This window comes from Pelmatolapia mariae, linkage group LG7 (genome assembly GCF_036321145.2).
Source record: "Pelmatolapia mariae isolate MD_Pm_ZW linkage group LG7, Pm_UMD_F_2, whole genome shotgun sequence".
In the NCBI taxonomy this organism is placed as follows: domain Eukaryota; kingdom Metazoa; phylum Chordata; class Actinopteri; order Cichliformes; family Cichlidae; genus Pelmatolapia; species Pelmatolapia mariae.
Window position 1 is genome coordinate 3395287 of NC_086233.1, and position 21549 is coordinate 3416835.

At 41.6% G+C, this 21549-nt stretch overlaps 2 protein-coding genes across 2 annotated transcripts; both read left to right on the forward strand.

Annotated features, from left to right (window-relative positions):
- Positions 1–5965: 5965 nt before the first annotated feature.
- LOC134630368 (uncharacterized) lies at positions 5966–15328 on the forward strand. The gene is made up of 4 exons (XM_063477587.1): positions 5966–6594; positions 6681–6761; positions 7846–8030; positions 8513–15328. The coding sequence occupies exons 1-4, from the start codon at positions 6519–6521 to the stop codon at positions 9392–9394; spliced, it is 1224 nt and encodes a 407-aa protein (XP_063333657.1). The 5' UTR covers positions 5966–6518; the 3' UTR covers positions 9395–15328.
- Positions 15329–18585: 3257 nt separating this feature from the next.
- LOC134631893 (troponin I, fast skeletal muscle-like) lies at positions 18586–20419 on the forward strand. The gene is made up of 6 exons (XM_063480458.1): positions 18586–18631; positions 18765–18801; positions 18881–19009; positions 19189–19278; positions 19584–19760; positions 20272–20419. The coding sequence occupies exons 1-6, from the start codon at positions 18624–18626 to the stop codon at positions 20365–20367; spliced, it is 537 nt and encodes a 178-aa protein (XP_063336528.1). The 5' UTR covers positions 18586–18623; the 3' UTR covers positions 20368–20419.
- The last annotated feature ends 1130 nt before the right edge of the window (positions 20420–21549 follow it).

Sequence of the window (21549 nt, forward strand, 5' to 3'; positions counted from 1 at the left end):
TCATTCAGTAAATGTTTTTACCCTGTGAAAGACATGAGCTTGCACGTGAAACTTCTGCCAGATTCATGATGAGTGGGCACCAGCATCGTTTGTGCTGGCTGTCTGCAATCTGAATACCATCACACTTATTTCTCTATAGAAGGAAACAAGTTTATCTCAAGGTGAAACGGGGAGAGGAGTGATGCTGCTGTAAAAGAGGGAAGAGGAGGAAAGCAGGAGAAAGGCTGAAATAAATAAGTCATTTTTTAAGATAAGATAAGATTATTACTATTAGTAGTAGTATTGCAATTCTTAGTATTAATCAGTATAAAGGTGTGTTTTTCTTGTGTTTTGTAATATAACCAGAGCTTCATCATTTGTTCATGCATGCAGTCTGGGGCAGTACTATATTTCTTCGTACAGTATGAACAAAGGTACAAAAATGTCAACAGCTCAGCAGCACTGTGAACACCATGCAAGACAACTGATGGTTGTGGAATTCTTTCTATGGTTAAGAAAAAACAGCTTCACAAAAGCTTACCAAGCCAGGACCACTCTTAAGGAGGCAGGAGTATCTCTGTCAAGGTCTACAAACCAAAGATGTCTTACTGAATGGAAATACAGAAAGTTTAGGACAAGCTGCAAAGCACTGGGTGGCACTCAAGGCTATACTCTGTGATCAGACTCTGACAAAATGCTACAAAACCGATCGGACTACATTTTACAGTGCAGATGGATGATGACCCAAGGCTGACTGCAAAAGAAGCGACCCTCGAGTTTCTCAAAGCAAAGAAATGGGGATATTCTTCAGTAGCCAAGTCAGTTACCCGAGCTCGATTCAGCAAAGCAGCTTGGGTGTAATTCCTAAACACTTAATGCAATATTTTTGTTAAAGCCCTTGGATTAAAGCTGAACTTCTCCACTTCAACCACATCTTCACTGTTTGATTTCAAATCCCCTGTAGGCAAAGGCAAAATTGCGTCAGTGCCTAAATACTTATTGACCTGGAAATGCATATCATTTTTTCTTATGTAAGCACACTGAAAGTGAAATGTATTTTAGTCTACAAAACACAATAAAAACATATAGAGTTGTTTAAGAAAATATCTTTTTAACTTTCTACACAGTTGGAATATGATCTAAAAGCTAGAAACACAATCGTTTATGGACAAACAAGTCTGAGACTCTCACTCGTCTCCCCTGACAGACGACGATTCAAACAAAAACTGAGCTCAATCAAGCCGAGTTCAGCAGGTGCCTTCTCCTGCTGGCTCAGGCCTCCAGAGACCATCCTCATTAAATGCTCTGTGAATGCACAGCTCAGTGCATTCACAAAACGGGAGATTTTCACTCTGTCAGCATCTGATGTTAAAACATCAGCTATGATGAGCCTCTGTTGACTTGAAACTTTGATTTCATAAGCAAAAATGGCCCTACCTCTAATAAAGTTTGAAAACATTGAAAGATACTGGCTTCTTTGAGTGATATAGACACTTCTGCTACAGATTGTTTGTTTGTTGGATATTTAATGTTTCTCCAGGATCAACTGAAGCGATATGGCTTCATGATGTAAGATGATGGGTCTAAAATGGATTCAGGCTGCTCTGTGGCTCCTCAGGACAAAAAAGACGCCATCATCTCTCAGCGTTTCAAACCTTAACCACAATCGATGGTGTTTAGCTTATTGCTTACAATGCTGAATACAAATAATTCTTTTAAGATTATTTCTTTTTTCAGAACTTTCAGGGGAACTTCAGAAAACGTTCCCTGAAAGTTATTCCGGGAAACCTTCAGAGCACCTTCAGGGGACCCGTCTGAAGGTTATTCTGCAAAGCCCTCAAGACCTTACGAGGACCCTAATCTCAACAGTCCCTTTTAAAGGAGCACTATGGCGCAGAGCACCTGGAGGACCTTCTGTGGAACTTCTACAACCCTTCAATCCCAATAGAAGCTTTGTTATGTTGTCACATCGTCAAAGGACCTGCCTTAATGTTCTCCTGTTGTGTGAAAAGCCCAGAGGGCCTTCAGAGAACTCAGTAGTATTTTTTGGAGAACTTCAGGAAGCAAGAGCTTGTAGGTTCACAGGGCAAAGGAAGAAAGATCCTTATCAGAGTGGGAATGAGCTCAAGAAAGTCACCCCAGATTGACTGATTAATTTCTTTCGTTCATCCATCCATCCCCCTACAATCGCCACTTACTTTCTGCTTTGCTCTTGTCATAATTACCACAGCCGCTAGAGTGTACCATCACAATAAGCTTCAATAACAAATGATCTACGGGCTTCTATTTTACTGGTCAACATTATATTGCTGCTACCTCCGAGGGTGATTTACAGGAGGCCAGTGAAGGCTCAACAGACCTGATAGGGACGAGCCAAGAAGCTTGAAAGCTCTCTTTGAAATGTAAATGTCCCACCCACTTAAGGACACACAAGATCTTCTCTCCACTTTCTGTCACCTGCAGATGACACTGAGATGACAATGGAAGGACACATTTGTAGTCTGAGCATTAGTGATTTTATTCTGTCTAATTAAAAATAAACGTTAAAGAATAACGGGAACATCAGTTGCAGGAATACAAGTCGGAAAAAAAATATTGGCGCACATTTTTTAACTAACCTGTCATTACTAGTGCAATTTTCTGTTGGGGCATCAGCAGCAACAGAGCCAGCTGATCAAGCTGATTAGGCTTGGCCTGGCTCTGGGGTCTCTGGAGCCCCTACAGGTGTTTCCTGGGCAAAGATTGTTGCTGAACATACTGGACAACACCTCACATCCCCTAAAGGACCTACCGGTCAAACAGCAAAGTGTTTTAAGCAGCAGCCTCCTTCAACTCTGCTGCAATTACAACAAAAATCTTTCCTACTCACTCCACCTAAAATGGGGGATTTGTGTCTTCTCCGACCAGCGATCTTTCACTTGTTAGAAGGATTTGCAAACCTTTACACCAGGGGTCCCCAATCCCAGTCAACGAGGGCCCGTGTCCCTGCAGGTTTTAGATTTCATCCTGGGTCAACACATCTGAATCACATGATTAGTTCATTACCAGGCCTCTGGAGAACTTCAAGACATGTTGAGAAGGTAATTTATCCATTTAAATCAGCTGTGATGGATCAAGGACACATCTAAAACCTGCAGGGACACCAGCCCTCGTGGACTGGGATTGGGGACCCCTGCTTTACACTAAGCCACTAATGCAAGAACTCTCTCTCTATACCTTAATGTAACATCATGCAGTATTTTGTCATTTATTCCTTTTTAATTACAGTGGCTTCTGTGTATTTATTTTCCTTGCTTTATCTCCATCATGCCATTTGTTGTGTTTGTACTTGGTGTGAATTTGCTCTCTGTTTCACTTTCTCTTTCTCTCACCTGGTTGAGCAGGTGACCCATGTGCTGAAGTACAGAAGGCTAGATGCCTGGGTTTGAGTGTCTTCCGGGCTGCTTCCTCTGTGTCATTCTCCTGCACTGTCTCTCTACACTTTCCTATCCAATAAAGGTAATAAATAAATGAAGTTAAACAAACAAAAATTCTGATCCACAGGGGTCAAAATGGGACAGCTTTTATATTTTACCTCCTTAACAAAGCCCTTAAATATGAAAATGATCCATTAAAGGGTTCCTAATCTGCTTCAGACTCACCTATAACGTAACAATTAAACTAATGTAGCTCTCATAATTTTGCTAAGGAGCCTCGAGTCAAAAACAATCTTCTTTTTCTTATTTTGTGTCAATATTCTGTTCCAGTGGTGGACATTCGTGCTTATTATAATCACTAACTGGTGATGAATCCCATCCCTTTTCAGTAATAATTAAAATGTGCCCAAAATACCACACATTTTAATGATTATTTTGAATAACAATTCATTCTATAATAAAACAATATCAGTGTTATCTGTGTTTGAAGTCGATGAATTGTTAATAAAGGTGCAAAAGTAAACTGGAGAATAAACTGGGTCACCTGTTTGTGATAAATTCAGTGTCTCCTGATCAGCTTAAACCAGCCATGGCCTTCATTGTCCGGCTTATCTCCTGTGAATTTACCCTCCTGCTTATTGACAAAGGCGGCTGGATACACTCACACTTCATTATGGAGAGCAGTGACATCAGCAGATCGGTGGGTTACCAGGTTACCTGAAGAGAAGCCCAGACCATCCAATTAAAGCATACGAAGAAGAAGAACAGGATCAACTCTGCTTTCAGACGAAACTGCTTCAGTCATTCAGTCTGAGAAACAGCTGCAGCCTGCGTGTCTCTCTCTCTCACACACACATACACACGGTGAGTAGATCCCATAAACTTATGCTACAGACTTCACTTTAGACGTCATCTGACCATTTCTGCCATAAATGTGAATTTATATTTATTTAGTGAAATATTTGGAACTTTAAACGAATGTTTCCATCTTTAATCCTTAATTCTTCTGTAAGGTTTTGTCTTTGTTTAACTAGGCACAACCACAAAATATACTCTGGATTACATAAAAAATAGAACGAAATAGTCAAATAGATTTAATAGATCTTAAGGAAGCTATGGTACAATGAGCTACTGGTAGATTAAGCACCTAACAAACACTAGTTCACTGGTAACCTGTTCAGGGTTAACGACATTTACAACTAAGCCTTTAAACAAAATATCTGCCCGTTTCACTGAAATAGTACGCACGGAAGAACAAAATAGTTACAATGGATCACTCAACAGCAAGAACAATATATATATAAAAAAATGATTTACTTAATTATATATGCTATGAGACAGACAAGGGTGACAAAGACGGCTCAACTAGTTTGCTTTCAGTGATAAATGATCCAATGATTCTACAAAGAGCGAGGAAAATTAGCGGCTCAAAAACCAGTAGACGGGATGAAAGAGTGTAATACACTAACCGAATAATATTATAAGCGCAGATCTCTCTGAAAACAGCAAGTCCTTTCAGGTGTGTTTTTGATACAAGGGATAACTCTTCTATTAGGAACTGCTATTATAAACTATTCCACCGAAATCTAAGTGTAACAGCTGACCTGTGTGACGTGCAGAACAACTGTAAATAATATTTTGCATAATATTGTAAATAAGTGTGTTGATGAAACGAATGTTACTAAGCCACACGCGTAAATGCGCGCATCGCTCTTTTCACGTACCGGTTTCCAGCAGTCGCATTTGCACTAACACGGTTAGTGCGTTTTGACAGACATTTCACTTTGGTTCAAAACAGATTCAATATGATGAGTCCATCAGCGCGTGCGCATTGCTGAGAAAATATTCCAGCTCAGTTCTGCTCTGTTTCGGTGAGTTTTATTACTACAGATGCAGAATTATGCTTAGCTCCGAAGACTCAGTGTGAGGGCTGAGTGAAGAGCTGCAGGACAAAGCCAAAGCAGAATCAGACATGCTTTTGTGGCATGCCGCAGACCCTAGTGAATCAGAATTGCGTGAATTATTTAAATATGTCGCCCAAGATTTTGTGAAAAATACCCATAAGCACGGCTTTCGGTAGCAAAACTACAGAAGAGGATGAGGGCCACGGGGGGGGGGGGGGGGGGGTATATTGAAGTGAAGTAAGATGAGCATTTTGAAGTCAGCTCAAGTGAGGATTTTGGCAGTTCTCCCGCTCATGTTTTCCATTAAGGTTTTTTTTTTTTGGTTTTTTTTAAGTGCATTGGAAAAGATTATGAGGTTGTTTTGGGTTTTTGTTGTTGCTTTTCCCACTGCCCTGGGAGTCACTCGAGAGTTAATGAAAGCCTACAAGATTTGCGTTCCTTAGCCCCCGGGTTTTGTCTCGCAGGGAATTTCTATTGCGTATAATTACTTGCTGTTAATCTAGTTTTGCAAATACACCGTATAATTTACTCAGATAATACTTCTTCGTATTTGTTTAAAGGTTAAACGTTGTCATTAAGCGGGGTAAATCCTGTAAGGCCAATCCCAGGACAACAATTTCCCATGGCGCGCTCACGGTGCTGATGCTGCTGCTGCTGCTGGTGGTTAGCCAGGCAGCTAATCACTGAAGCTCCGGATAAGTGGTGACATTTACGGCTTTTAACATCCACGTTAACCCGCGTTGTGTGACGGCAGATGGACGCATAATGTCGTGTGCATGTTCTTGTTGTCGTTTCGTGTAATGGAGCTGTACCACCCGTGTACAAGCAGTAAGCAACGGATACTTATGCAGTCTACGGTTAGCTGGCTAACGCTCCGGGGATTTTTAAGGTTTACTGTGGTTAATGGCTCTAGTCGTCATGCTGTCGTGAGCGAGCCCTGGTTTGCTGCAGCTTCGCTTCCCCACTAGGATTACCTGACGGTCAGAGCCTCCACCAGCTCCACGATATGACTCACACACAGTGAGCCGACCAGCTGGCTGGATGGCTAGCTCTTTCGTTAGCAGCTAACCTACTAGGCGGTGATGCTAGCAGCCGTTCGGGTGTCCGTACCGCCAACTATCTGAAGCCATGTCTGCCCGATGTAGCTGATGTGTTGCTCGGCTTGCCAAAAGATGAAGGGCCGGGGTTATGATGCGCCTCTGCCTGCAGGAGGCGGAACATGGATGCAGAGGAAGAGCGGAGTGCACACAAAGTTTTGGATCCAATGGTGCCCTGCAGGCAGAACGGAAGGATCGGTAAGACTGGTGCCGCTGTCCTTTTTTAATATCGCCTCTGTGTTTTATTAAGTTCTGTGTAAGGTGACCTCTCTGTCTGTGCGCAGGTACTTTGAGAACTCTCCACCGCCTGCTGAAAACCCAGAACACACTGCAGATTCAGTCCATCACCCACTCAGAATGTGCTGGTAGGTCAAATCCTGCATGGGCAGAAGCTCCCTTATTCACAAGGTGTCACCACAGCGGGTAAAAGGTGTCATTTCCGGTACTTCCAGGTCATTAAAAACCAGGTGATTAAGATTTAGTTGATTAGCAGATTTTAAAAGGAGGGAGCAGCAAATCCCAGCCTTCTTTTTCCTGATTTCAAACTTGTGGGCAAACAGAAGGAACGAGTCCTGGGCTTGAATAACGTTCCGCATTCTTTCTGATGAATGTAAGTAAGATGCAAACCTGTAAAAGTTGTGCAGAATCTCATGGTCTGCAGCTGGGGTGGCAGAGTCAATTTATATGCAGCATAAGTCCAGTTTGAGCTCAGACGGGTTTTATAGTTTTTTTTTTTTTTAAAGATATAAAGCTCTAATTTTTATCTTTTAAACATAAACGGTGAAAGTCAAAGTATTTATCTATTCTAAAGAAATTGAAGTATGTACTAAACCCAAAAATCGAGCTATGAACCGGGTTTCCATCCTTCATTGTCCAACTGTCCTATTGACCTCCTGTGAGCTTGGCAGTAACATCTTTGCTGGCAGTGACGTCCACTCTCCCCACACAGAGTGACAGAAGCACACGCCCGGGAGAATACATGTGCATTAGCACAGATAGAATAGTATCTTTGCAAACAGTGAAGTTCGAATTTAAAACTGAAACTATTACAGATAGAAACACCTTCCTTCTGTTGTCTCTCGGTTTTAGAGTGCACAGCTTGAACTTGTTGGTTGAACGAGATGCTGACAGGAAACTGCAAAGAGGTAGATTAAATTGAATATAAATCTAATAATATAATTGATTTCAAATCTTCAGTTCACAAACTGTCTGTGTAAAACTAGTATGAACTAAAGCGTAGTTTTGGAGAAGTGTTTCATCCTTTATTCCTCAACTTGACTTTAAACCTTTGGCGTGTTTGCAGATTTGGGGAAAATGGTACCGTAACACACAATTTTAAACTGTTGTCTGTTTATGAGAATTCTTTTCATGTCGTCTCCACAAATACTGGAGAGGAGAAGTTCTGTTGTTTGCCTTTTGATCTCACATGCATCCTCCTGGGTGTTTCAGGTTCCTGTCCGAATCTAATGATGAGTAGGAGCGAGCATGCCGATGCGAGGCCCGTGCCCGTGGCCCTCACCCCCCAGCTCCCTGCCAGAGCCCACCGGCCTCTCTGTGTGTCGGTGTCCTCCGACAGCAGCGGACGCTTCAAGGCTCTGGAGACGCAGGAGTGGAAGAACAACCTCAAAGCTCAGGTACACAAACATCTGCTGCTATGTCCTCAGCAGGAGTTGAGGTACATCTGGATCCTGAAACATCTTCATATTCAAAAAATCGGCGTTTCTAAAAGAATGAGTTTGTAACTGTGGACTAGTGTTCACATACAAAAATAGGCACATCCATGCTTTTATTTCTATAACTAAATACCATATTAATCAATTAAAGAACAACAAGAAAAGAATGAAAAGAAGTGGGAACATTTTGGAAATCTTCCTGAAAATATTTGAATGAACTGAAAGTAGAACAGATGCGTCTGAGTGATGGATGTTATCTTAATAAATCAATCTGATAGCAGTGTAGGTCACAGAAGATGCTGACTACAGGTTCCTCTATTTCTTGCAGAAAGGTGACAGGGTTCTTAAAGCTTGCGGCACTGCTATGGACTTCTCAGGTCTGGTTGGTGTGACAAACTGCTGTGAGAGTTGTTATCCATGTTTCATTTGTGTCTGTGTTGCAGATGGAGAAGGCTCACAGTGCAGGAGCAGCCAGCAGCACGGGTTCTCTGGAACGAGCGTCCCTGTTCTGCGCCTCTGCTTCTACCACAGTGTCCAGCTCCGGCCTGTCCAGCCCTGTGGAGATACTCAACAAGAGCAAGTCCTCCAGCCGCTTCTCTCTCTTCTCGCCGCCCTGGAACAGCAGCTCAGAGTCCGACTCCAACCCGCCGTCCCGCTCCGGCTCTAAGAAGCTCCGCAACTACAGCCGGAGAGCCGCCACGGGGCCGGCCGGAGCGAGGGGCCCTGATACGCCAGAGCCCAAACCCAGTGGTCCCGAACACTTCCAATACTCGGAGCCCGTCATCTCCAAGGTGACCGATTACATCTATGTCGGCAACCTAAACGCAGCGTACAATGGCCGTACGCTGTGCCGCAACAACATCGATAGCATCATCGACATGAGCAGTGCGCCAGGAGAATCGGCCCCCTCCCTTAGCCTCATACCCTGCACCTGCTCCCGTGGCGCCCGCCACAGCTGGTCCCGCCTCAAAGTGGACATCGGAGATGTGCCGGACGCTCTGGGCGATGGCCCGGCGCTGAAGCAGCGCTGTTTCGAGGATATCAACGAGTGCATCAATGCCTCCACAGAGAAGCGGAAGCGCGTCCTGGTCCACTGTCGAGACGGCTACTCTCTGGCACCCACATGCATCATCCAGTACCTGATGGTGAAGCAGAACATGAGGCTGATCGCTGCCTATGAGCTGCTGAGGGCCAAGTACCCGGTCAACATCAGAGAGTGCCACCAAAACGTCCTGGTGAGCCTGGAGAGGGCGCTGCGGCCCGGCGGGAACATTGACCCTGAGTGCTTCAAACAGGCCATCTCACGCAAAGTGGCGTGGACCTGATTTTGTTTCCCATTGTGCTCAGCTGCTGCTCGACACCCTCTCTGCTCCTCCCACAGTATTGGATCCTTTCATACAGATAACCAAGGGCAGCTGTACTCCTCCCTGTAGACTGATCACATGGATATTATTGTCCCCACTTGTGGTTGTGAGAATTTGATGTATTTCCTCTTCAGACCTGTAAATGTGACCTGGCCGTGATTTCCTCCTTCATACTCGCCAAATAGGAGATGCAATAGACTTTGCTGTAGTGTGCAAAGCTTCTCGGTATAACAGTGTGATAGTGTTGGCTGTATAGTTGATATAGTCCTGCTTCAGTTCTGTGCCACACCGTCATGTTGCTGTTCTATATCAGGGGAATTTCTTACCGGGTGATCTCAGGAGATTATTGATGTCATACTAGAACCGTGTCAGTGGTCGTTAGATTATCCTGCAGCTTCGTTCACACGTGGAATCAAAAATGCAGCTCGGAGAGTTGAGAAGGGTTCCGCAACAGGTCCAAAAGGGTTATAAAGCCGTTGCCCGTTCACGTTATGCATCCAGCTGGCACCACGGCTGCTGTAGGAGCTCTTCCACTTCCTGTTAATTCTATTGCACCGATGTTTGCTGCAGATCAGGCGAGAGCGCATAAGAGTTAATGGAACCAAAAGGCTAAAATGGTTATGTCCCCACAAGAGCCCACATTTGATTTTAACTTTGACAAACGGTGAACGGATAATGATAAAGTCTCTGAACTTGAATAAAATGCGTTTATGTCTTTTAAGAAGCTGATCTGGTCCATAAAATAGCTTGGTCCTGATTGGTCAGATAAGGATGTCTGATAGGATAGCACCCATTTCTAAACAATAACTTGATAGTTAAACCCCCAAACAGGCTCTTCCATGTTTGTATAAGTAGCAGCCGTGCTGTGACGTCTCTAATACTCACAGAAATGCCTTTTTAAACTCAAATATATAGTTTGTGTGTTCTTTATTTTTCTTAAAATCAAGATTAACATTTCCCGATGAAAAATACTTATTCAGCAAAATTGATCTTGGAGGGCTGCATCATTTTGGGCTATTGCCCAGGTTCAGTAAGACGAGCACCAACTCGTAACTGTAGCTCAGTGCAACTAAAAGAAAGGAGGCACTTGCTGGGTGAGCAAAGTTGAATTACAAAAATCAAACCAATTGCAGATTGAGTCGGGTTATCGCAAATATGTTTGCCCAATTGCTCAGCCTAGAGTTTGCCTTTTATGGACGACTCAATAAAGCAAAGTATGCCTGGATGCACAAAAACACTGCTGCATGTTGAAAACGACCTTTCAGGTGTAACCTAGTCGTGTAAATCCAGTGTGACATCTCACGTGTGTTTCAGGTGGAGGTAATTCCACTGGTGAGACATTTAAGCCTGTAAAGGATGATTTTCTTTCTCGCTTTAAGATGTTAAATAACTGTAGAAGCAAGCGACCATGTGGAACGTCTTACAACATGGACTCTGTTACCAGCCTGAATATTGGGCAAGTGGTGTAATGTATCTGTTTAGTGCCCTTTTTACACGAATCATTTTACGTAAAGACAGCCCAAAAGGTTTAGTAGGACTAATAGAAAAAAGACAGCAATGTCCTGATAAAATAACTGTTGCTGTGTGTAAATGAAGTCACCTGTGATTCAGTACTCTCCCACTAGTACATTAGTTTCTCAGCGAGTTAACCCAGCGCAGCGTCACTTTGCGTTGTCTATATGCACATTAGAAAACTGGAATTGCACCAGTAGGAGTTGAAAATTCCTTCAGCTGTGCTTGGAATGGCCGTGGCTTTCAAATATTTGAATGCTTATTAAATTCTAAGTGTATCTGTTATCTTCAAATACATATTTTCCCCTATTTTTGTTTTTTCTAGTGAGCTACTGTAACATGTTACTACTATGTGCAGATGGCTATAAGACGTAGTTGGTGGTCACCATTAAACAACTAAATAGACTAAAGGACGGCCAGAGCTCATCTTGTTGTGTAGGAAAGGTCGGACCGTTCAGCAGAAGCTGCTCACGAGACTGTCTTCTGTTAATTATTTTAGCTCATTGACTTTAATTATGCACTGCATAGAAACGTGTATGTATATCAGTGGATTTATACTGCTGCTCTCCACGTATGTAGTTTTTGCAAACCTTCTACTGTAACACATTGAATTGATGCAGTGGAGTGGAAGACAGTGATTCAGCTCGATGAGAATGGTATTGTTTTACTAAGTAAGTCCACTGCAAAGTCCACCATGTTGCAAGCTAGCCACAACTGCACACAGTCGTTTGAGAAATCATCACTCTTTGCTTAGAAATGTCCACCCTAGTTTTTACCCAGAGAACCTCTCCTCACATATTTACTGTCTAAGTTTTAATGTGAGCTGCAGACTTGGGCTGATGCTTGAGATCCATTTAAGAAAAAGTTTTAGTGCCAACTGTAACCTGCCATCAGGTTCATGTAGACTTTTGGGCAAAGTGAGGAGGCATTGCTTGTTTGGAGATCTATAGCTGATAAAGTCTTAGTTTGGAGTGTCATAGTAGATGAAATATGGACTTTGGTTGAAACCCAAACAAAGCGTCTGTACTCCAGCCAATGGAGGACATGCATGCTTTTTGTTATCTTTAGATCTACAGCCGCTTCCTGGATTATGTTGCAGTTTCATCTTCTTCTGTCTTAAAAGGGAACTTTTGCACATGGACACTTTGTGTTGCTTCTGACCTTTTTGTGCCGTTATCTATCTTTTGTGTGCTTATTTTTTTTTTTTTTTTTTTTTTTATTTTTCCCCCCTGAGGTCATACTCGACAGAGGATGAACGGTCCCTCTTGTCCTCTGTGAGGAAGACTCGAGCCTCGTTTTTAGTGACAGTTGGCTGAAATGTCTTTAGGAGCGTGGCTCTGTGAATTTGAACTTTGGTGTGCAGTGAAGTTGAGTGACATGCATCTCTTATCAGTATTAGTGCACCATCATTGCTGAACTGCGATTCGGGGTTTATGCATGGCAAGAGGTAATTTTTTTTTTTTCTTTACTTTTTCGCTCCATTGCTTACAGAACTGTCTAAAAAGAAGAGTATTAAAGTTTCCCTGTGAATGTTTAAAGACACTTAACATGACTGAGTTTCACAATGAGGAAAAAGGAGACCGTGTTCATTAAAAGTAACCAGATGAAGGTGTTAACAGTAGTCAGGGCTTTGAAGTCATGAGTCTTTCCCCTGTCAAATTCTTCTTAACCTACAAATATTTTGTTAAATGTCAGAAAATGGTGAAAATGACCTTTTCAGAGGTACTGTTTTGTCTTTAAAGGTACCCTTTTTATTTACGCTTTGCAAATGTCACCACCAGGGAGCAGCTTTTTAACAGCAGGTGTATTAAAACATGTTCATATGTGTGCTGCTGTTCTTTAAACTTCCAACGTTTCTCTCAGCCCAGTTTCCTCTAGACGATTTGCATTTTACCAGGTTAGCTGTGGAAATGGGAATCTGCTCTTGGGTAACTCAATGTGCCATCCTGTGGTACTACACGAAACAACGGCAGATGTGTTTGACAAATTCAAAGCAGTTGCTTCTTTACATTCTGTGGATGTAGTTGGTTTTTAAGTAAATATATTAGCAGCCTTAATGCCTCAGCTGTGAAAGGCTGATGGTGTATTGTCATCACTCAGCCAAGTTTCTGAAGTCAAGTTTTATAGTTGTATCTAATAAAAATCTTGTATAAGTTTGAATCACAGTGACCTTGACCTGAAGGTCAGAGGTCAGCTTTTCTGAAAATCATCTAGAAATTTCAAGTTTATACAATAGACATATCTACTAAGAGGCTAAAAGGATAGCACTGGCAGTTGCCTTTTTTTGCGTGTGTTAAATTAATTAATTAATAAACACAAAAAACATTTGCACCAGGAAAGCATCACCATTTCTGGCTGTAATTAATTTAATTATATCTTTAACGCTTACGCAGGCATGCATATCAAAAATAGCAAGTATTGTGGAGGACCAGAACTGCCAAAATTAAAAATGAAATAATGACTCAGTAAAGTGTTAAAAATATTAAAATCAAATGTAGGCTTCATTTCATAAACTGTGACATGAAATCATATCTTTGTTTCTTAAACTTACCATTTTTTTTTCGATTTTTCTTTTTATTCAATTTTAAGTTTAATTTGGGGGTTTTCAGGCCTTTGATTAGACAGTGCAGTACAGAGGAAAGAAGGATGAGAGGAAGCGACACATCAAATGACCTGGGACAGACCACTGAAATGAAAAAAAAAACAAAAACAAAAAAACATAAGGAATTTTAAATTAATTGTAAAGGAAATTTAAAAAAAAGTCATTTTTTAAATTAATGTGCATTTTGATATTTTAGGTGTAATAACATAGATGTATATATGAGGTCTTTTATTTTTGATTAATTTGGTCTTCCATACATTCATCTGCTTGTAGTAATCATCTGTGAACTGTAGGAGGTAGAGCCAGGTGGAAGGACTTTTAAGGAGCCATACTGTTTGGATGTCAGTGAGTGAGCAGACGGTGACGGTAACAAAGGTTGAACACTAGTGGGGATGTATTTACCACCTGCTCTCATCAATCAGCACTATCCTGCCCTCTCATTGGTAAGCGGCGCACTTGCTTGCCTCAAAGTTGAGGAAAGTGCTGAACCTCCCGCTTCTCACCCCGAGCGGTAATTTTGCCAGTCATTGCTTGAAAAAGTTGAATGTCATTGAGTCTTGATGGTCTTTGGTCGCCACATCACTGCTAGCCACTTCCTTTTTAGCCAATTTATTGAACCCTTGTACAAAAATATATATTGTTAGGACAGAGTGTTAGCCATACAGAAATTAGCTCATTGCCAAATTCTCACTTAAATGGAAGTGTAACATCGGATAGTCCATGTATTTTTGTAAGGGGGGAAAATGGACCAGTGTCCTTTGCAAAAAGTGTCAGAATTACTGGTTTCAATGTTGAAACCACTGCTGTGGGTATCATGTGAACTACCGCAAGAAATTCCCCAATGACTTCCATATTTAGCTCAGATTCTATCTGAAGTCTGTCAAAATGTGGGCTGGTTGTTAAATGGCATCAAGGCAGAACTGGTACTCCATCACTACTGACTGGGTTTTATTTTGCTTGTAGTTTCATTTTTATTTTCATTTTTTCCATATTGTTTTGGGGGGGGGCCTTGGTCAAATTTGGTATCGGACAGGCCGCCACGGTGACCCTGGCATCACAGTTCATGTGATGGAGTAGAATCTAAAAGTATGGTGCCTTCATTTGGAGTCATCTCATGAGCGTTTGGTGAGATTTGCACACTTTGTATGACTTTAACTTCTAGATATCTTGTAAGATGTTGAATATTTTTGGATGTTTTTTGAAAAAGAAGGAGAAAAAAGACATTTGTGTGACTCGTCCTTGCTGTGATATATTTGCAGACTTTAGTGTATAGTAGCGGTGAGACTGAAACGGATTCTATATTTGACAGATGTTTTGACGCTCATGTAGTGGAAACGAACATCATCAAATTCGTTTTCTTTCTTTTTTTCCCCGTCGTCGTAAACACTCGCCATCACAATCATCATATCAGACTGAATAGGTTTTCTAACTCGTTCTCTCAGGTGATTTCTCAGTATCCCAGAATGTTCTCAATGAATACGATGTGATTCAGAAATGTGAAGCAATGTATTTCTCATGTCGTGTTTATTAATCAGATTTAATTTGTACTGTTGAAACATTAAAGAAACTGATGTATCTAACAGCTCCTCATGTGTTGGAAGTGATTTGAGCACACACAGCTCTGTTATGTTGAAGCTGTTCAGAGTTGGTGTTGTGTACACGCTTAGTGAGAAGCACAGACTGATAATGGACACAGCCACTGTGATGTCACCCATTACCATTTAAGATAACCAGACAGAAATGAGCTCATTGCTAAATGTTGATTTGTAAGCCACTCCCATCCTGGAAGTTCCCTGAATAAGCACAATGTGGAAGTCAAACTGTCTCCTGTTGCTTCATTTGTGCCCTGGTTCCTCTGACATACACTAAAGAACTAAATTCCTTCAATCAGGAAATTTCCTGCAGTGGAGCCAGAGAAAGAAAATGACAGACGTCCAGAGAATATGAGACAATATGAGATCCGAATGATCAAAATCTCCAGGTTCCTGCTGGAGTATTTGGAGAGAACCCGGCCATGTGGCGACAGTGCTGTCCACTTCCTCTCGTACAGCCCGCTCACCTGCAGTGTCACATTTTGTACTTTCTGCTCCACTAATTATGTTCCAGGTTTAAATCTTAACATTAAATATAATAAAAGGTTATAGTATAAACGATGAAGCTACCAAGCAGATTTCAGATATATTGAAATGAGTTCCAGCTGTAACAGCTGCACGATCGCTTCTGAATACAAAACACTTATGTAATGCAAAGCAATTATCAGACTCGTGTGCAGTGCCACTTTCTGTGTAATACGCCTGAATGAGGGCACAGGGCTGCATAAGAGCATGAAAATTGTTCCCAGTGTAGTCTTTATTCTCCCTCTGCTGCCACATTAACAAAAAAGCCTCGTTTTGAGCCACTGGTAGAGCTTCAGCAGCATATCAGAGCATGAAAACAGCAGATTGCATGGGACTGTCATGTCACCTCTCCTCAGATAAACCTTTTTTTAAATTTCTCATCTATTGCCTTATTATGAGGAAAAACAGGAAACAGTGGGGAATTCCCGCTCTGTTTTTTTTCCCTCCTGCACTGAAAAGTAGAAAGTGCTTGGCCACCTTCTGTTAACAGCTTCTTAATTGTATCCTTCAGCCAGGGTCTTGACAACATTGCTCTGCCCTCCCACCTGCTGTCTCCTTAACTTTCATCACTCCTGCTCTGTGATCTCCTGAAAAACTACCTAAAACCCCTCGACCCTGTGAATATACCAGAGGAATATATGCTGTTTGATTTGCAACTTCTGCGTTTCTACTCAGTACAGGAGCGACTTCCTTTTTGGGGGTAGGAAGAGAATAATTCAATAAGCAAAGCAATCTGGGCAGAAGGGGTTATTTATAATGACGAGATAGGGCGGGGAGATTCTCAGGGGGTGTGGAGGGGAGGTCAGATATAATATTTCAGGTGCTGGATCCCATTGGTCAGTGAAAAAGTTGCCTTCCATAAAGAGAAAGATGGGGTTCCCTTTGCCTTTTGGGAATGCAGTATATATACCAACTTATAGCGCCAGGAACGAGGCTGCTTCCCAAATCGGTTGGTCCCTTCTGTTTTCCTCATCAGCCAAAAGGTGAGAAATCTCTTAGACTACTTTTTGGACAGATCTCGTTCTTTTGCAGTTCATTGAAGGGATCTTTTTTGAGGATGTCTTTTTTGAGGTTTTGGTAAAAGCTAAAGCTAAACTTGTGATGTGGTGAGAAGAAACGAGCTCATTAGAAAGTGTCACTGCAGGATGATGATGATGACGATGGTGATGAGAAGCTTTTTAATGCCAGTATGGTTTGTTTTGGGGGTGACGCTGTCAGCGCTCCAGGTGTGAAGTGCAGTGTGATGAGGTGTGCTGGTGCAAATGGACTCTTGCGTTTGGAAAGTGATAGTCCCAGTGTTTCTCGCTGTGTCATCACAGAGGTCATGTATCACATTTATCTGGTCTAATGAAATCAACTCCATGTTTTATACAGATAAGCTCCAATACAGGGAAACATCAGCATCCAAAACATAATTGCACGCAGTGAAATGTCATCCGTTTTGTATTTGTAGAAAGAACAAAACTCTTCTTTTTGTAACTCAGTGGGACTGAGTCACCTGTAAACAGTTTGAGAGCTTCAGCACCTGTAGCTGTCACCAGTCCAACCAAAGTGCGACAGCTGCACAGAAGAAGTGCACCGATGGTGTTCTGCCTTGCGAGTAATTAGAAATGCGTTACATTTTCAACTCTCTGTGATCCTTCAGTGGTTGTTTTGTGGTACGTTGTGTCATTATCCCAAAAGAAAAGCTTAAAGTCACTTCAAACATGTGCTCTCCCTTTTGTATCACCAGTACTTTTTTCTTCTCATGGTTTAAATTTCTGATGTTTGGAGTTTGCGAGTTCAAAAAAGTTGAGTGTTGTTGAGAAATGGTGGGAGTTTGGAGGCATCAAAATAGCTTTAAATTTATTGCTTTTTCTTGAGACCATCATTCAACCAAAACATATCAGTTTTGGTTGAATGAAAAGATCCGCATCTTTTAACTGATGATGATGATGATGATGTGTGTGTGTGTGTGTGTTATTCTATAGAAATATTAAGCTTTTTATTGGATTCTGTTTTAATACTTTGAATGCTAGAAAGCTTGGATGAGATTAAAAAAAGAAGAAAGGTTCAAACTGCAGTTTTATGCAAAGTGACGCTACGATTCTGTACTCTGGGCTGAATCTGGGTTAATTTTGTCATTTGCAGGAATGTCTTGTTGGTCCAACCTGGACCAAAAGTCACGATGTAGGCCTGATACTATTTAGAGCAAATGTAGTGTGTGCTGTTTGTAGCCCCAAAATCATGAGCTGGGAGCAAGAAAGGTTTTGCAATTATTGTGTGGACCACATGCGGTCCAAATGCCACAAACAATCTTGCCATCTATGCCATATAAGGTGCACCTAAGTTAAGGCAGTTGGACTCACCCTTAGTCTGTACCATCAATCAGGGCTGAATGTGGCCCAGAGAAACTGCAGATTGTGGACCACATTTGCGCTAAACATTTATTGCTAGTTGAGTAATGAGTACTGAGTACCTAAGGAAGATTCTTCATTCTTCTTGGTTAAAAATGGCAGGGTCCTTATTTCCCTTCTCTCGGTCTGGGTGCAGTGATTGTTGATCTGGATTGTTCTGCTCAGTCTCTATTTTCAGAGAAGGCATTTCATGACTTAGTCATGTCTGAGATGTTTGCACCAACAGAGGAGGTATCAGGTTTTTCTTGATAATCTTCCAGAAGACAGACAAGGGAACCCAGGGGGGGACAACAGGACCCAAAATCCTGATCCTAATTTAGCCTAGAGGCTTTTCCTCGAGGAGTACCGCTGATCCTCAAGTCGGTGTCGTGTTTCTCCTAAGTGGAGTTATTCTTTCCAATAGAAGCATTCTTGAACTGTTTCTCAATCTGACCCCACTTTAACCTGCCTTCCTTCACAATCTTTCTGTTAGCCCATGACTTCCCAGTTATTTCCTAATAATTAACCATTCTTCTTTCCCCTGATATTTTTCTGCAGGGTTTTGAACCCAAACAAACACCAAGATGTCGGGGTGAGTACTTCTGTCTTGTTTTTACATAAGTCTGAAAAAGTTCTTAAACATTTTGAAGTAAAAAAAACGATTTATCAAAGCTGATTTTGAATTTTGAAGTTTGCTTATGACAAACGGATTGATTTTCTTTTAGGAAAAAAGTGTCATCAAGTCGTAAGCATCAGCTGAAGGTAAAAGCTTTTTTGCAATCGGAACTATTTGCAATCTGCATGTACACTTGATGTGACATGTATGTTATTTTTTTTGAAGAGTTTGATGCTATCCATCGCTAAAGGTATACTGGAGGAGGAAGAAAGAGAGCGAGAGGAGGCAAAGAGGAGGTACATAGCTGAGACCTGTCCTCCTGTGTCCATGCCCAGGACCATGCAGGAGCTGCAGGCACGTCACAAAAGAACACCAACACCAACACTTGTGCTGAGGATGTCACACAGACTAGCGACCTGGCTCGTTAACGACCATTTCGTGTCCAGCATTTGCGTTCTAATATGCATCTCTGTTGGGTAACGTCTGGAAAGTTGCAGTGCATGTGTAACAATGGCTTTTGCATCTGTGTTCAGGATCTGTGCAAGGAGATCCACCGCAAGATCGACGGGATCGATGAGGAGCGATACGACCTGGAGATGAAAGTCAACAAAGCCAACAAAGAGGTAGAATATAACCCTGCGGAACCTGCCGTGTGTCCATCATCAGAAGCTCGGGCTGTGCTTTGTTTGAACATTTAAACTAAGGTATCGGTTGATGGTAAAGTCTTCCATGGGGCAGAAGGATGTCATGTCAGATTTAGGGAGTGTGAATAAAATTATGTAAAACACAGCACCGCTGCCCAGATGGCAAACCTTCTACTTTTTTTCACCCGACACTTGATTAAATAAAACTGGACTATATCCAGTGCTTTTGATCAAATTCCATGCTGAAGAACTTTCATCATGGTCTCTGTAATCTGCTTTTCCAGATCGATGACCTGAAGATTAAAGTCCAGGACCTGATGGGCAAGTTTAAGAAGCCTGTGCTGAAGAAAGTACGCATGTCTGCAGACGCCATGCTGAAAGCTCTGCTAGGCTCCAAACACACAGTTAACCTGGACCTGAGAGCCAACCTGAAGCAGGTTAAGAAGGAGGTGAAGGACGAGGTGAGGACCTGGTTGGATGCATATTTTATAAATGTGTTTGTTGTTGTCTCAAAAGCAGCAGCCAGTAATATTTATCAATGTGCATTTATTATTTGATGCTATATTTTTTTAGGTTTCTAACATTTTGTCACTTAACCAACGTTTAATCAAATTTCATTAAATAGCAACGACATTTGATTCTTCTTTTGGTCATATTTGGTCGTGACTAACACTGTTGAGTTTCAGGGTCCACACATCGGTCTACATTGTACTGAACAGATCCCATGTGTTGTGACATTTGGGCCACATCTGGCCATATAACACTTGTCAACACCCTAATAGAGCGGTAATTGCAAAAGGTGATCGAGATCATGCCCAAATATTTCTACTTCTGGTGAAATGTGCCTTTTATCGCTGTATTCAAATGAAAACAGTTTATTAGACTCTAACTTGGTGTATGAGGCTGAGATTATTCTCTGACACTGTTTAATTAAAGCACCTATCCTGGCTCTCTTTTTTGGTTGTGTTTTAGGACAAAGAGCTCCGTGATGTCGGCGACTGGCGCAAAAACATTGAAGACAAATCCGGCATGGATGGGAGGAAGAAGATGTTTGAGGCTGAGGCCTAAAAAATGCTTTTTAGTTTCTGTTTGTCACTGACGGGCTTAATGTGACGATTAGAAAGCACACAACCATTTTTGATCCTGTAACAATTTTTACTGAATAAACAAACAATTCCTGCTGAAGAAGATGTGCTGTCTTTACTTATGGTAATGCCAACCAGGTTGAAGCATTTCTGGTTTACACTAATAGAAACCAAACTATGACAGTATAGACAGTCTTAAGAATATGCATTTCCCGGCTGTGCTGGCATACCAAAGTGGAGGTTGGGATAGTTTTCAATAAATAGGAGTGAAGGGAAAATGAAACACACGTCCTTTATTTTTTCTTAAAAAAAGATCTTTTTGTGGTTTCTCTTTAGCTTGCGGGAATGTTAAAAAGCAGCAGCTCTAATCCGGTTCAGAGTTCCGGACTGAGTCGTGTTTTGTGGCTGTTTTTGCCCTATGAGGCCCAAAGGATCTAATGGTGTCAGGCAGATTAACTAAAACTCTAAATTCGTCTTCGATGGCTCTTTGATTTTTGGTGACAGAGAGAGGTGACACCAAGACTTCATACAAATCACCTTGGAATTGAATCTTTCCCACAGGTTTCACAGTTTGATAAAAAAGATGACTGTTTAAGAAAAAGCAGAATATCTTTGTATGTGTTTGACCTCCCTGTTTGCTTTGGGAACAGCAGAACCTTTCGTAGTGATTTGCACCATTCAACAGTTATAATGATGGTTGGATCTTTTGTCAATAAAAGTTCAGTCGAAGAATCCTGAGTGAGAAAAGTTCCACAAATTGCAAATATAGAGGTATGTCATTTTATAAGATTTATTTGTGATCCCAGTTTTCATCTGATGAGCTGATTGTTATTTCTACAATTTGGAAGTTTAATGAAGCCACACAAAGTTTGATCCTCATCCCTCATAATCATACACATTCATAGGGATGGGCTGAAGCTTGTATGTGTGATTTTTAAGGCTGTTTTTTTGCCTATGAAGAAATCTGAGCACCAGTATCACAGAGTATAACATATTGGTACCCTGGATGTTTGATCAGTTTTCTCATTGAAAACACGATTGGAGATAACTCCACAAGTCTATAACTTTCAAGGTTCCTATCAGCATGTAGGATAGTGGTTTCTCAGAAGAAGCTAAATGATATGAAAGTTCTGCTTTTTACCTACATTCTGATGCCAGGCTCGTC

Excerpts from the sequence above, each read along its gene's own strand:
- LOC134630368 (XM_063477587.1), top strand. The coding sequence starts at position 6,519 with ATGGATGCAGAGGAAGAGCGGAGTGCACACAAAGTTTTGGATCCAATG. Across the intron at positions 6,595-6,680 it reads CAGGCAGAACGGAAGGATCG|GTACTTTGAGAACTCTCCAC; the intron begins GTAAGACTGGTG and ends GTCTGTGCGCAG. Across the intron at positions 6,762-7,845 it reads CACCCACTCAGAATGTGCTG|GTTCCTGTCCGAATCTAATG; the intron begins GTAGGTCAAATC and ends TGGGTGTTTCAG.
- LOC134631893 (XM_063480458.1), top strand. Across the intron at positions 18,802-18,880 it reads GTCGTAAGCATCAGCTGAAG|AGTTTGATGCTATCCATCGC; the intron begins GTAAAAGCTTTT and ends TTTTTTTTGAAG. Across the intron at positions 19,761-20,271 it reads AGAAGGAGGTGAAGGACGAG|GACAAAGAGCTCCGTGATGT; the intron begins GTGAGGACCTGG and ends GTTGTGTTTTAG.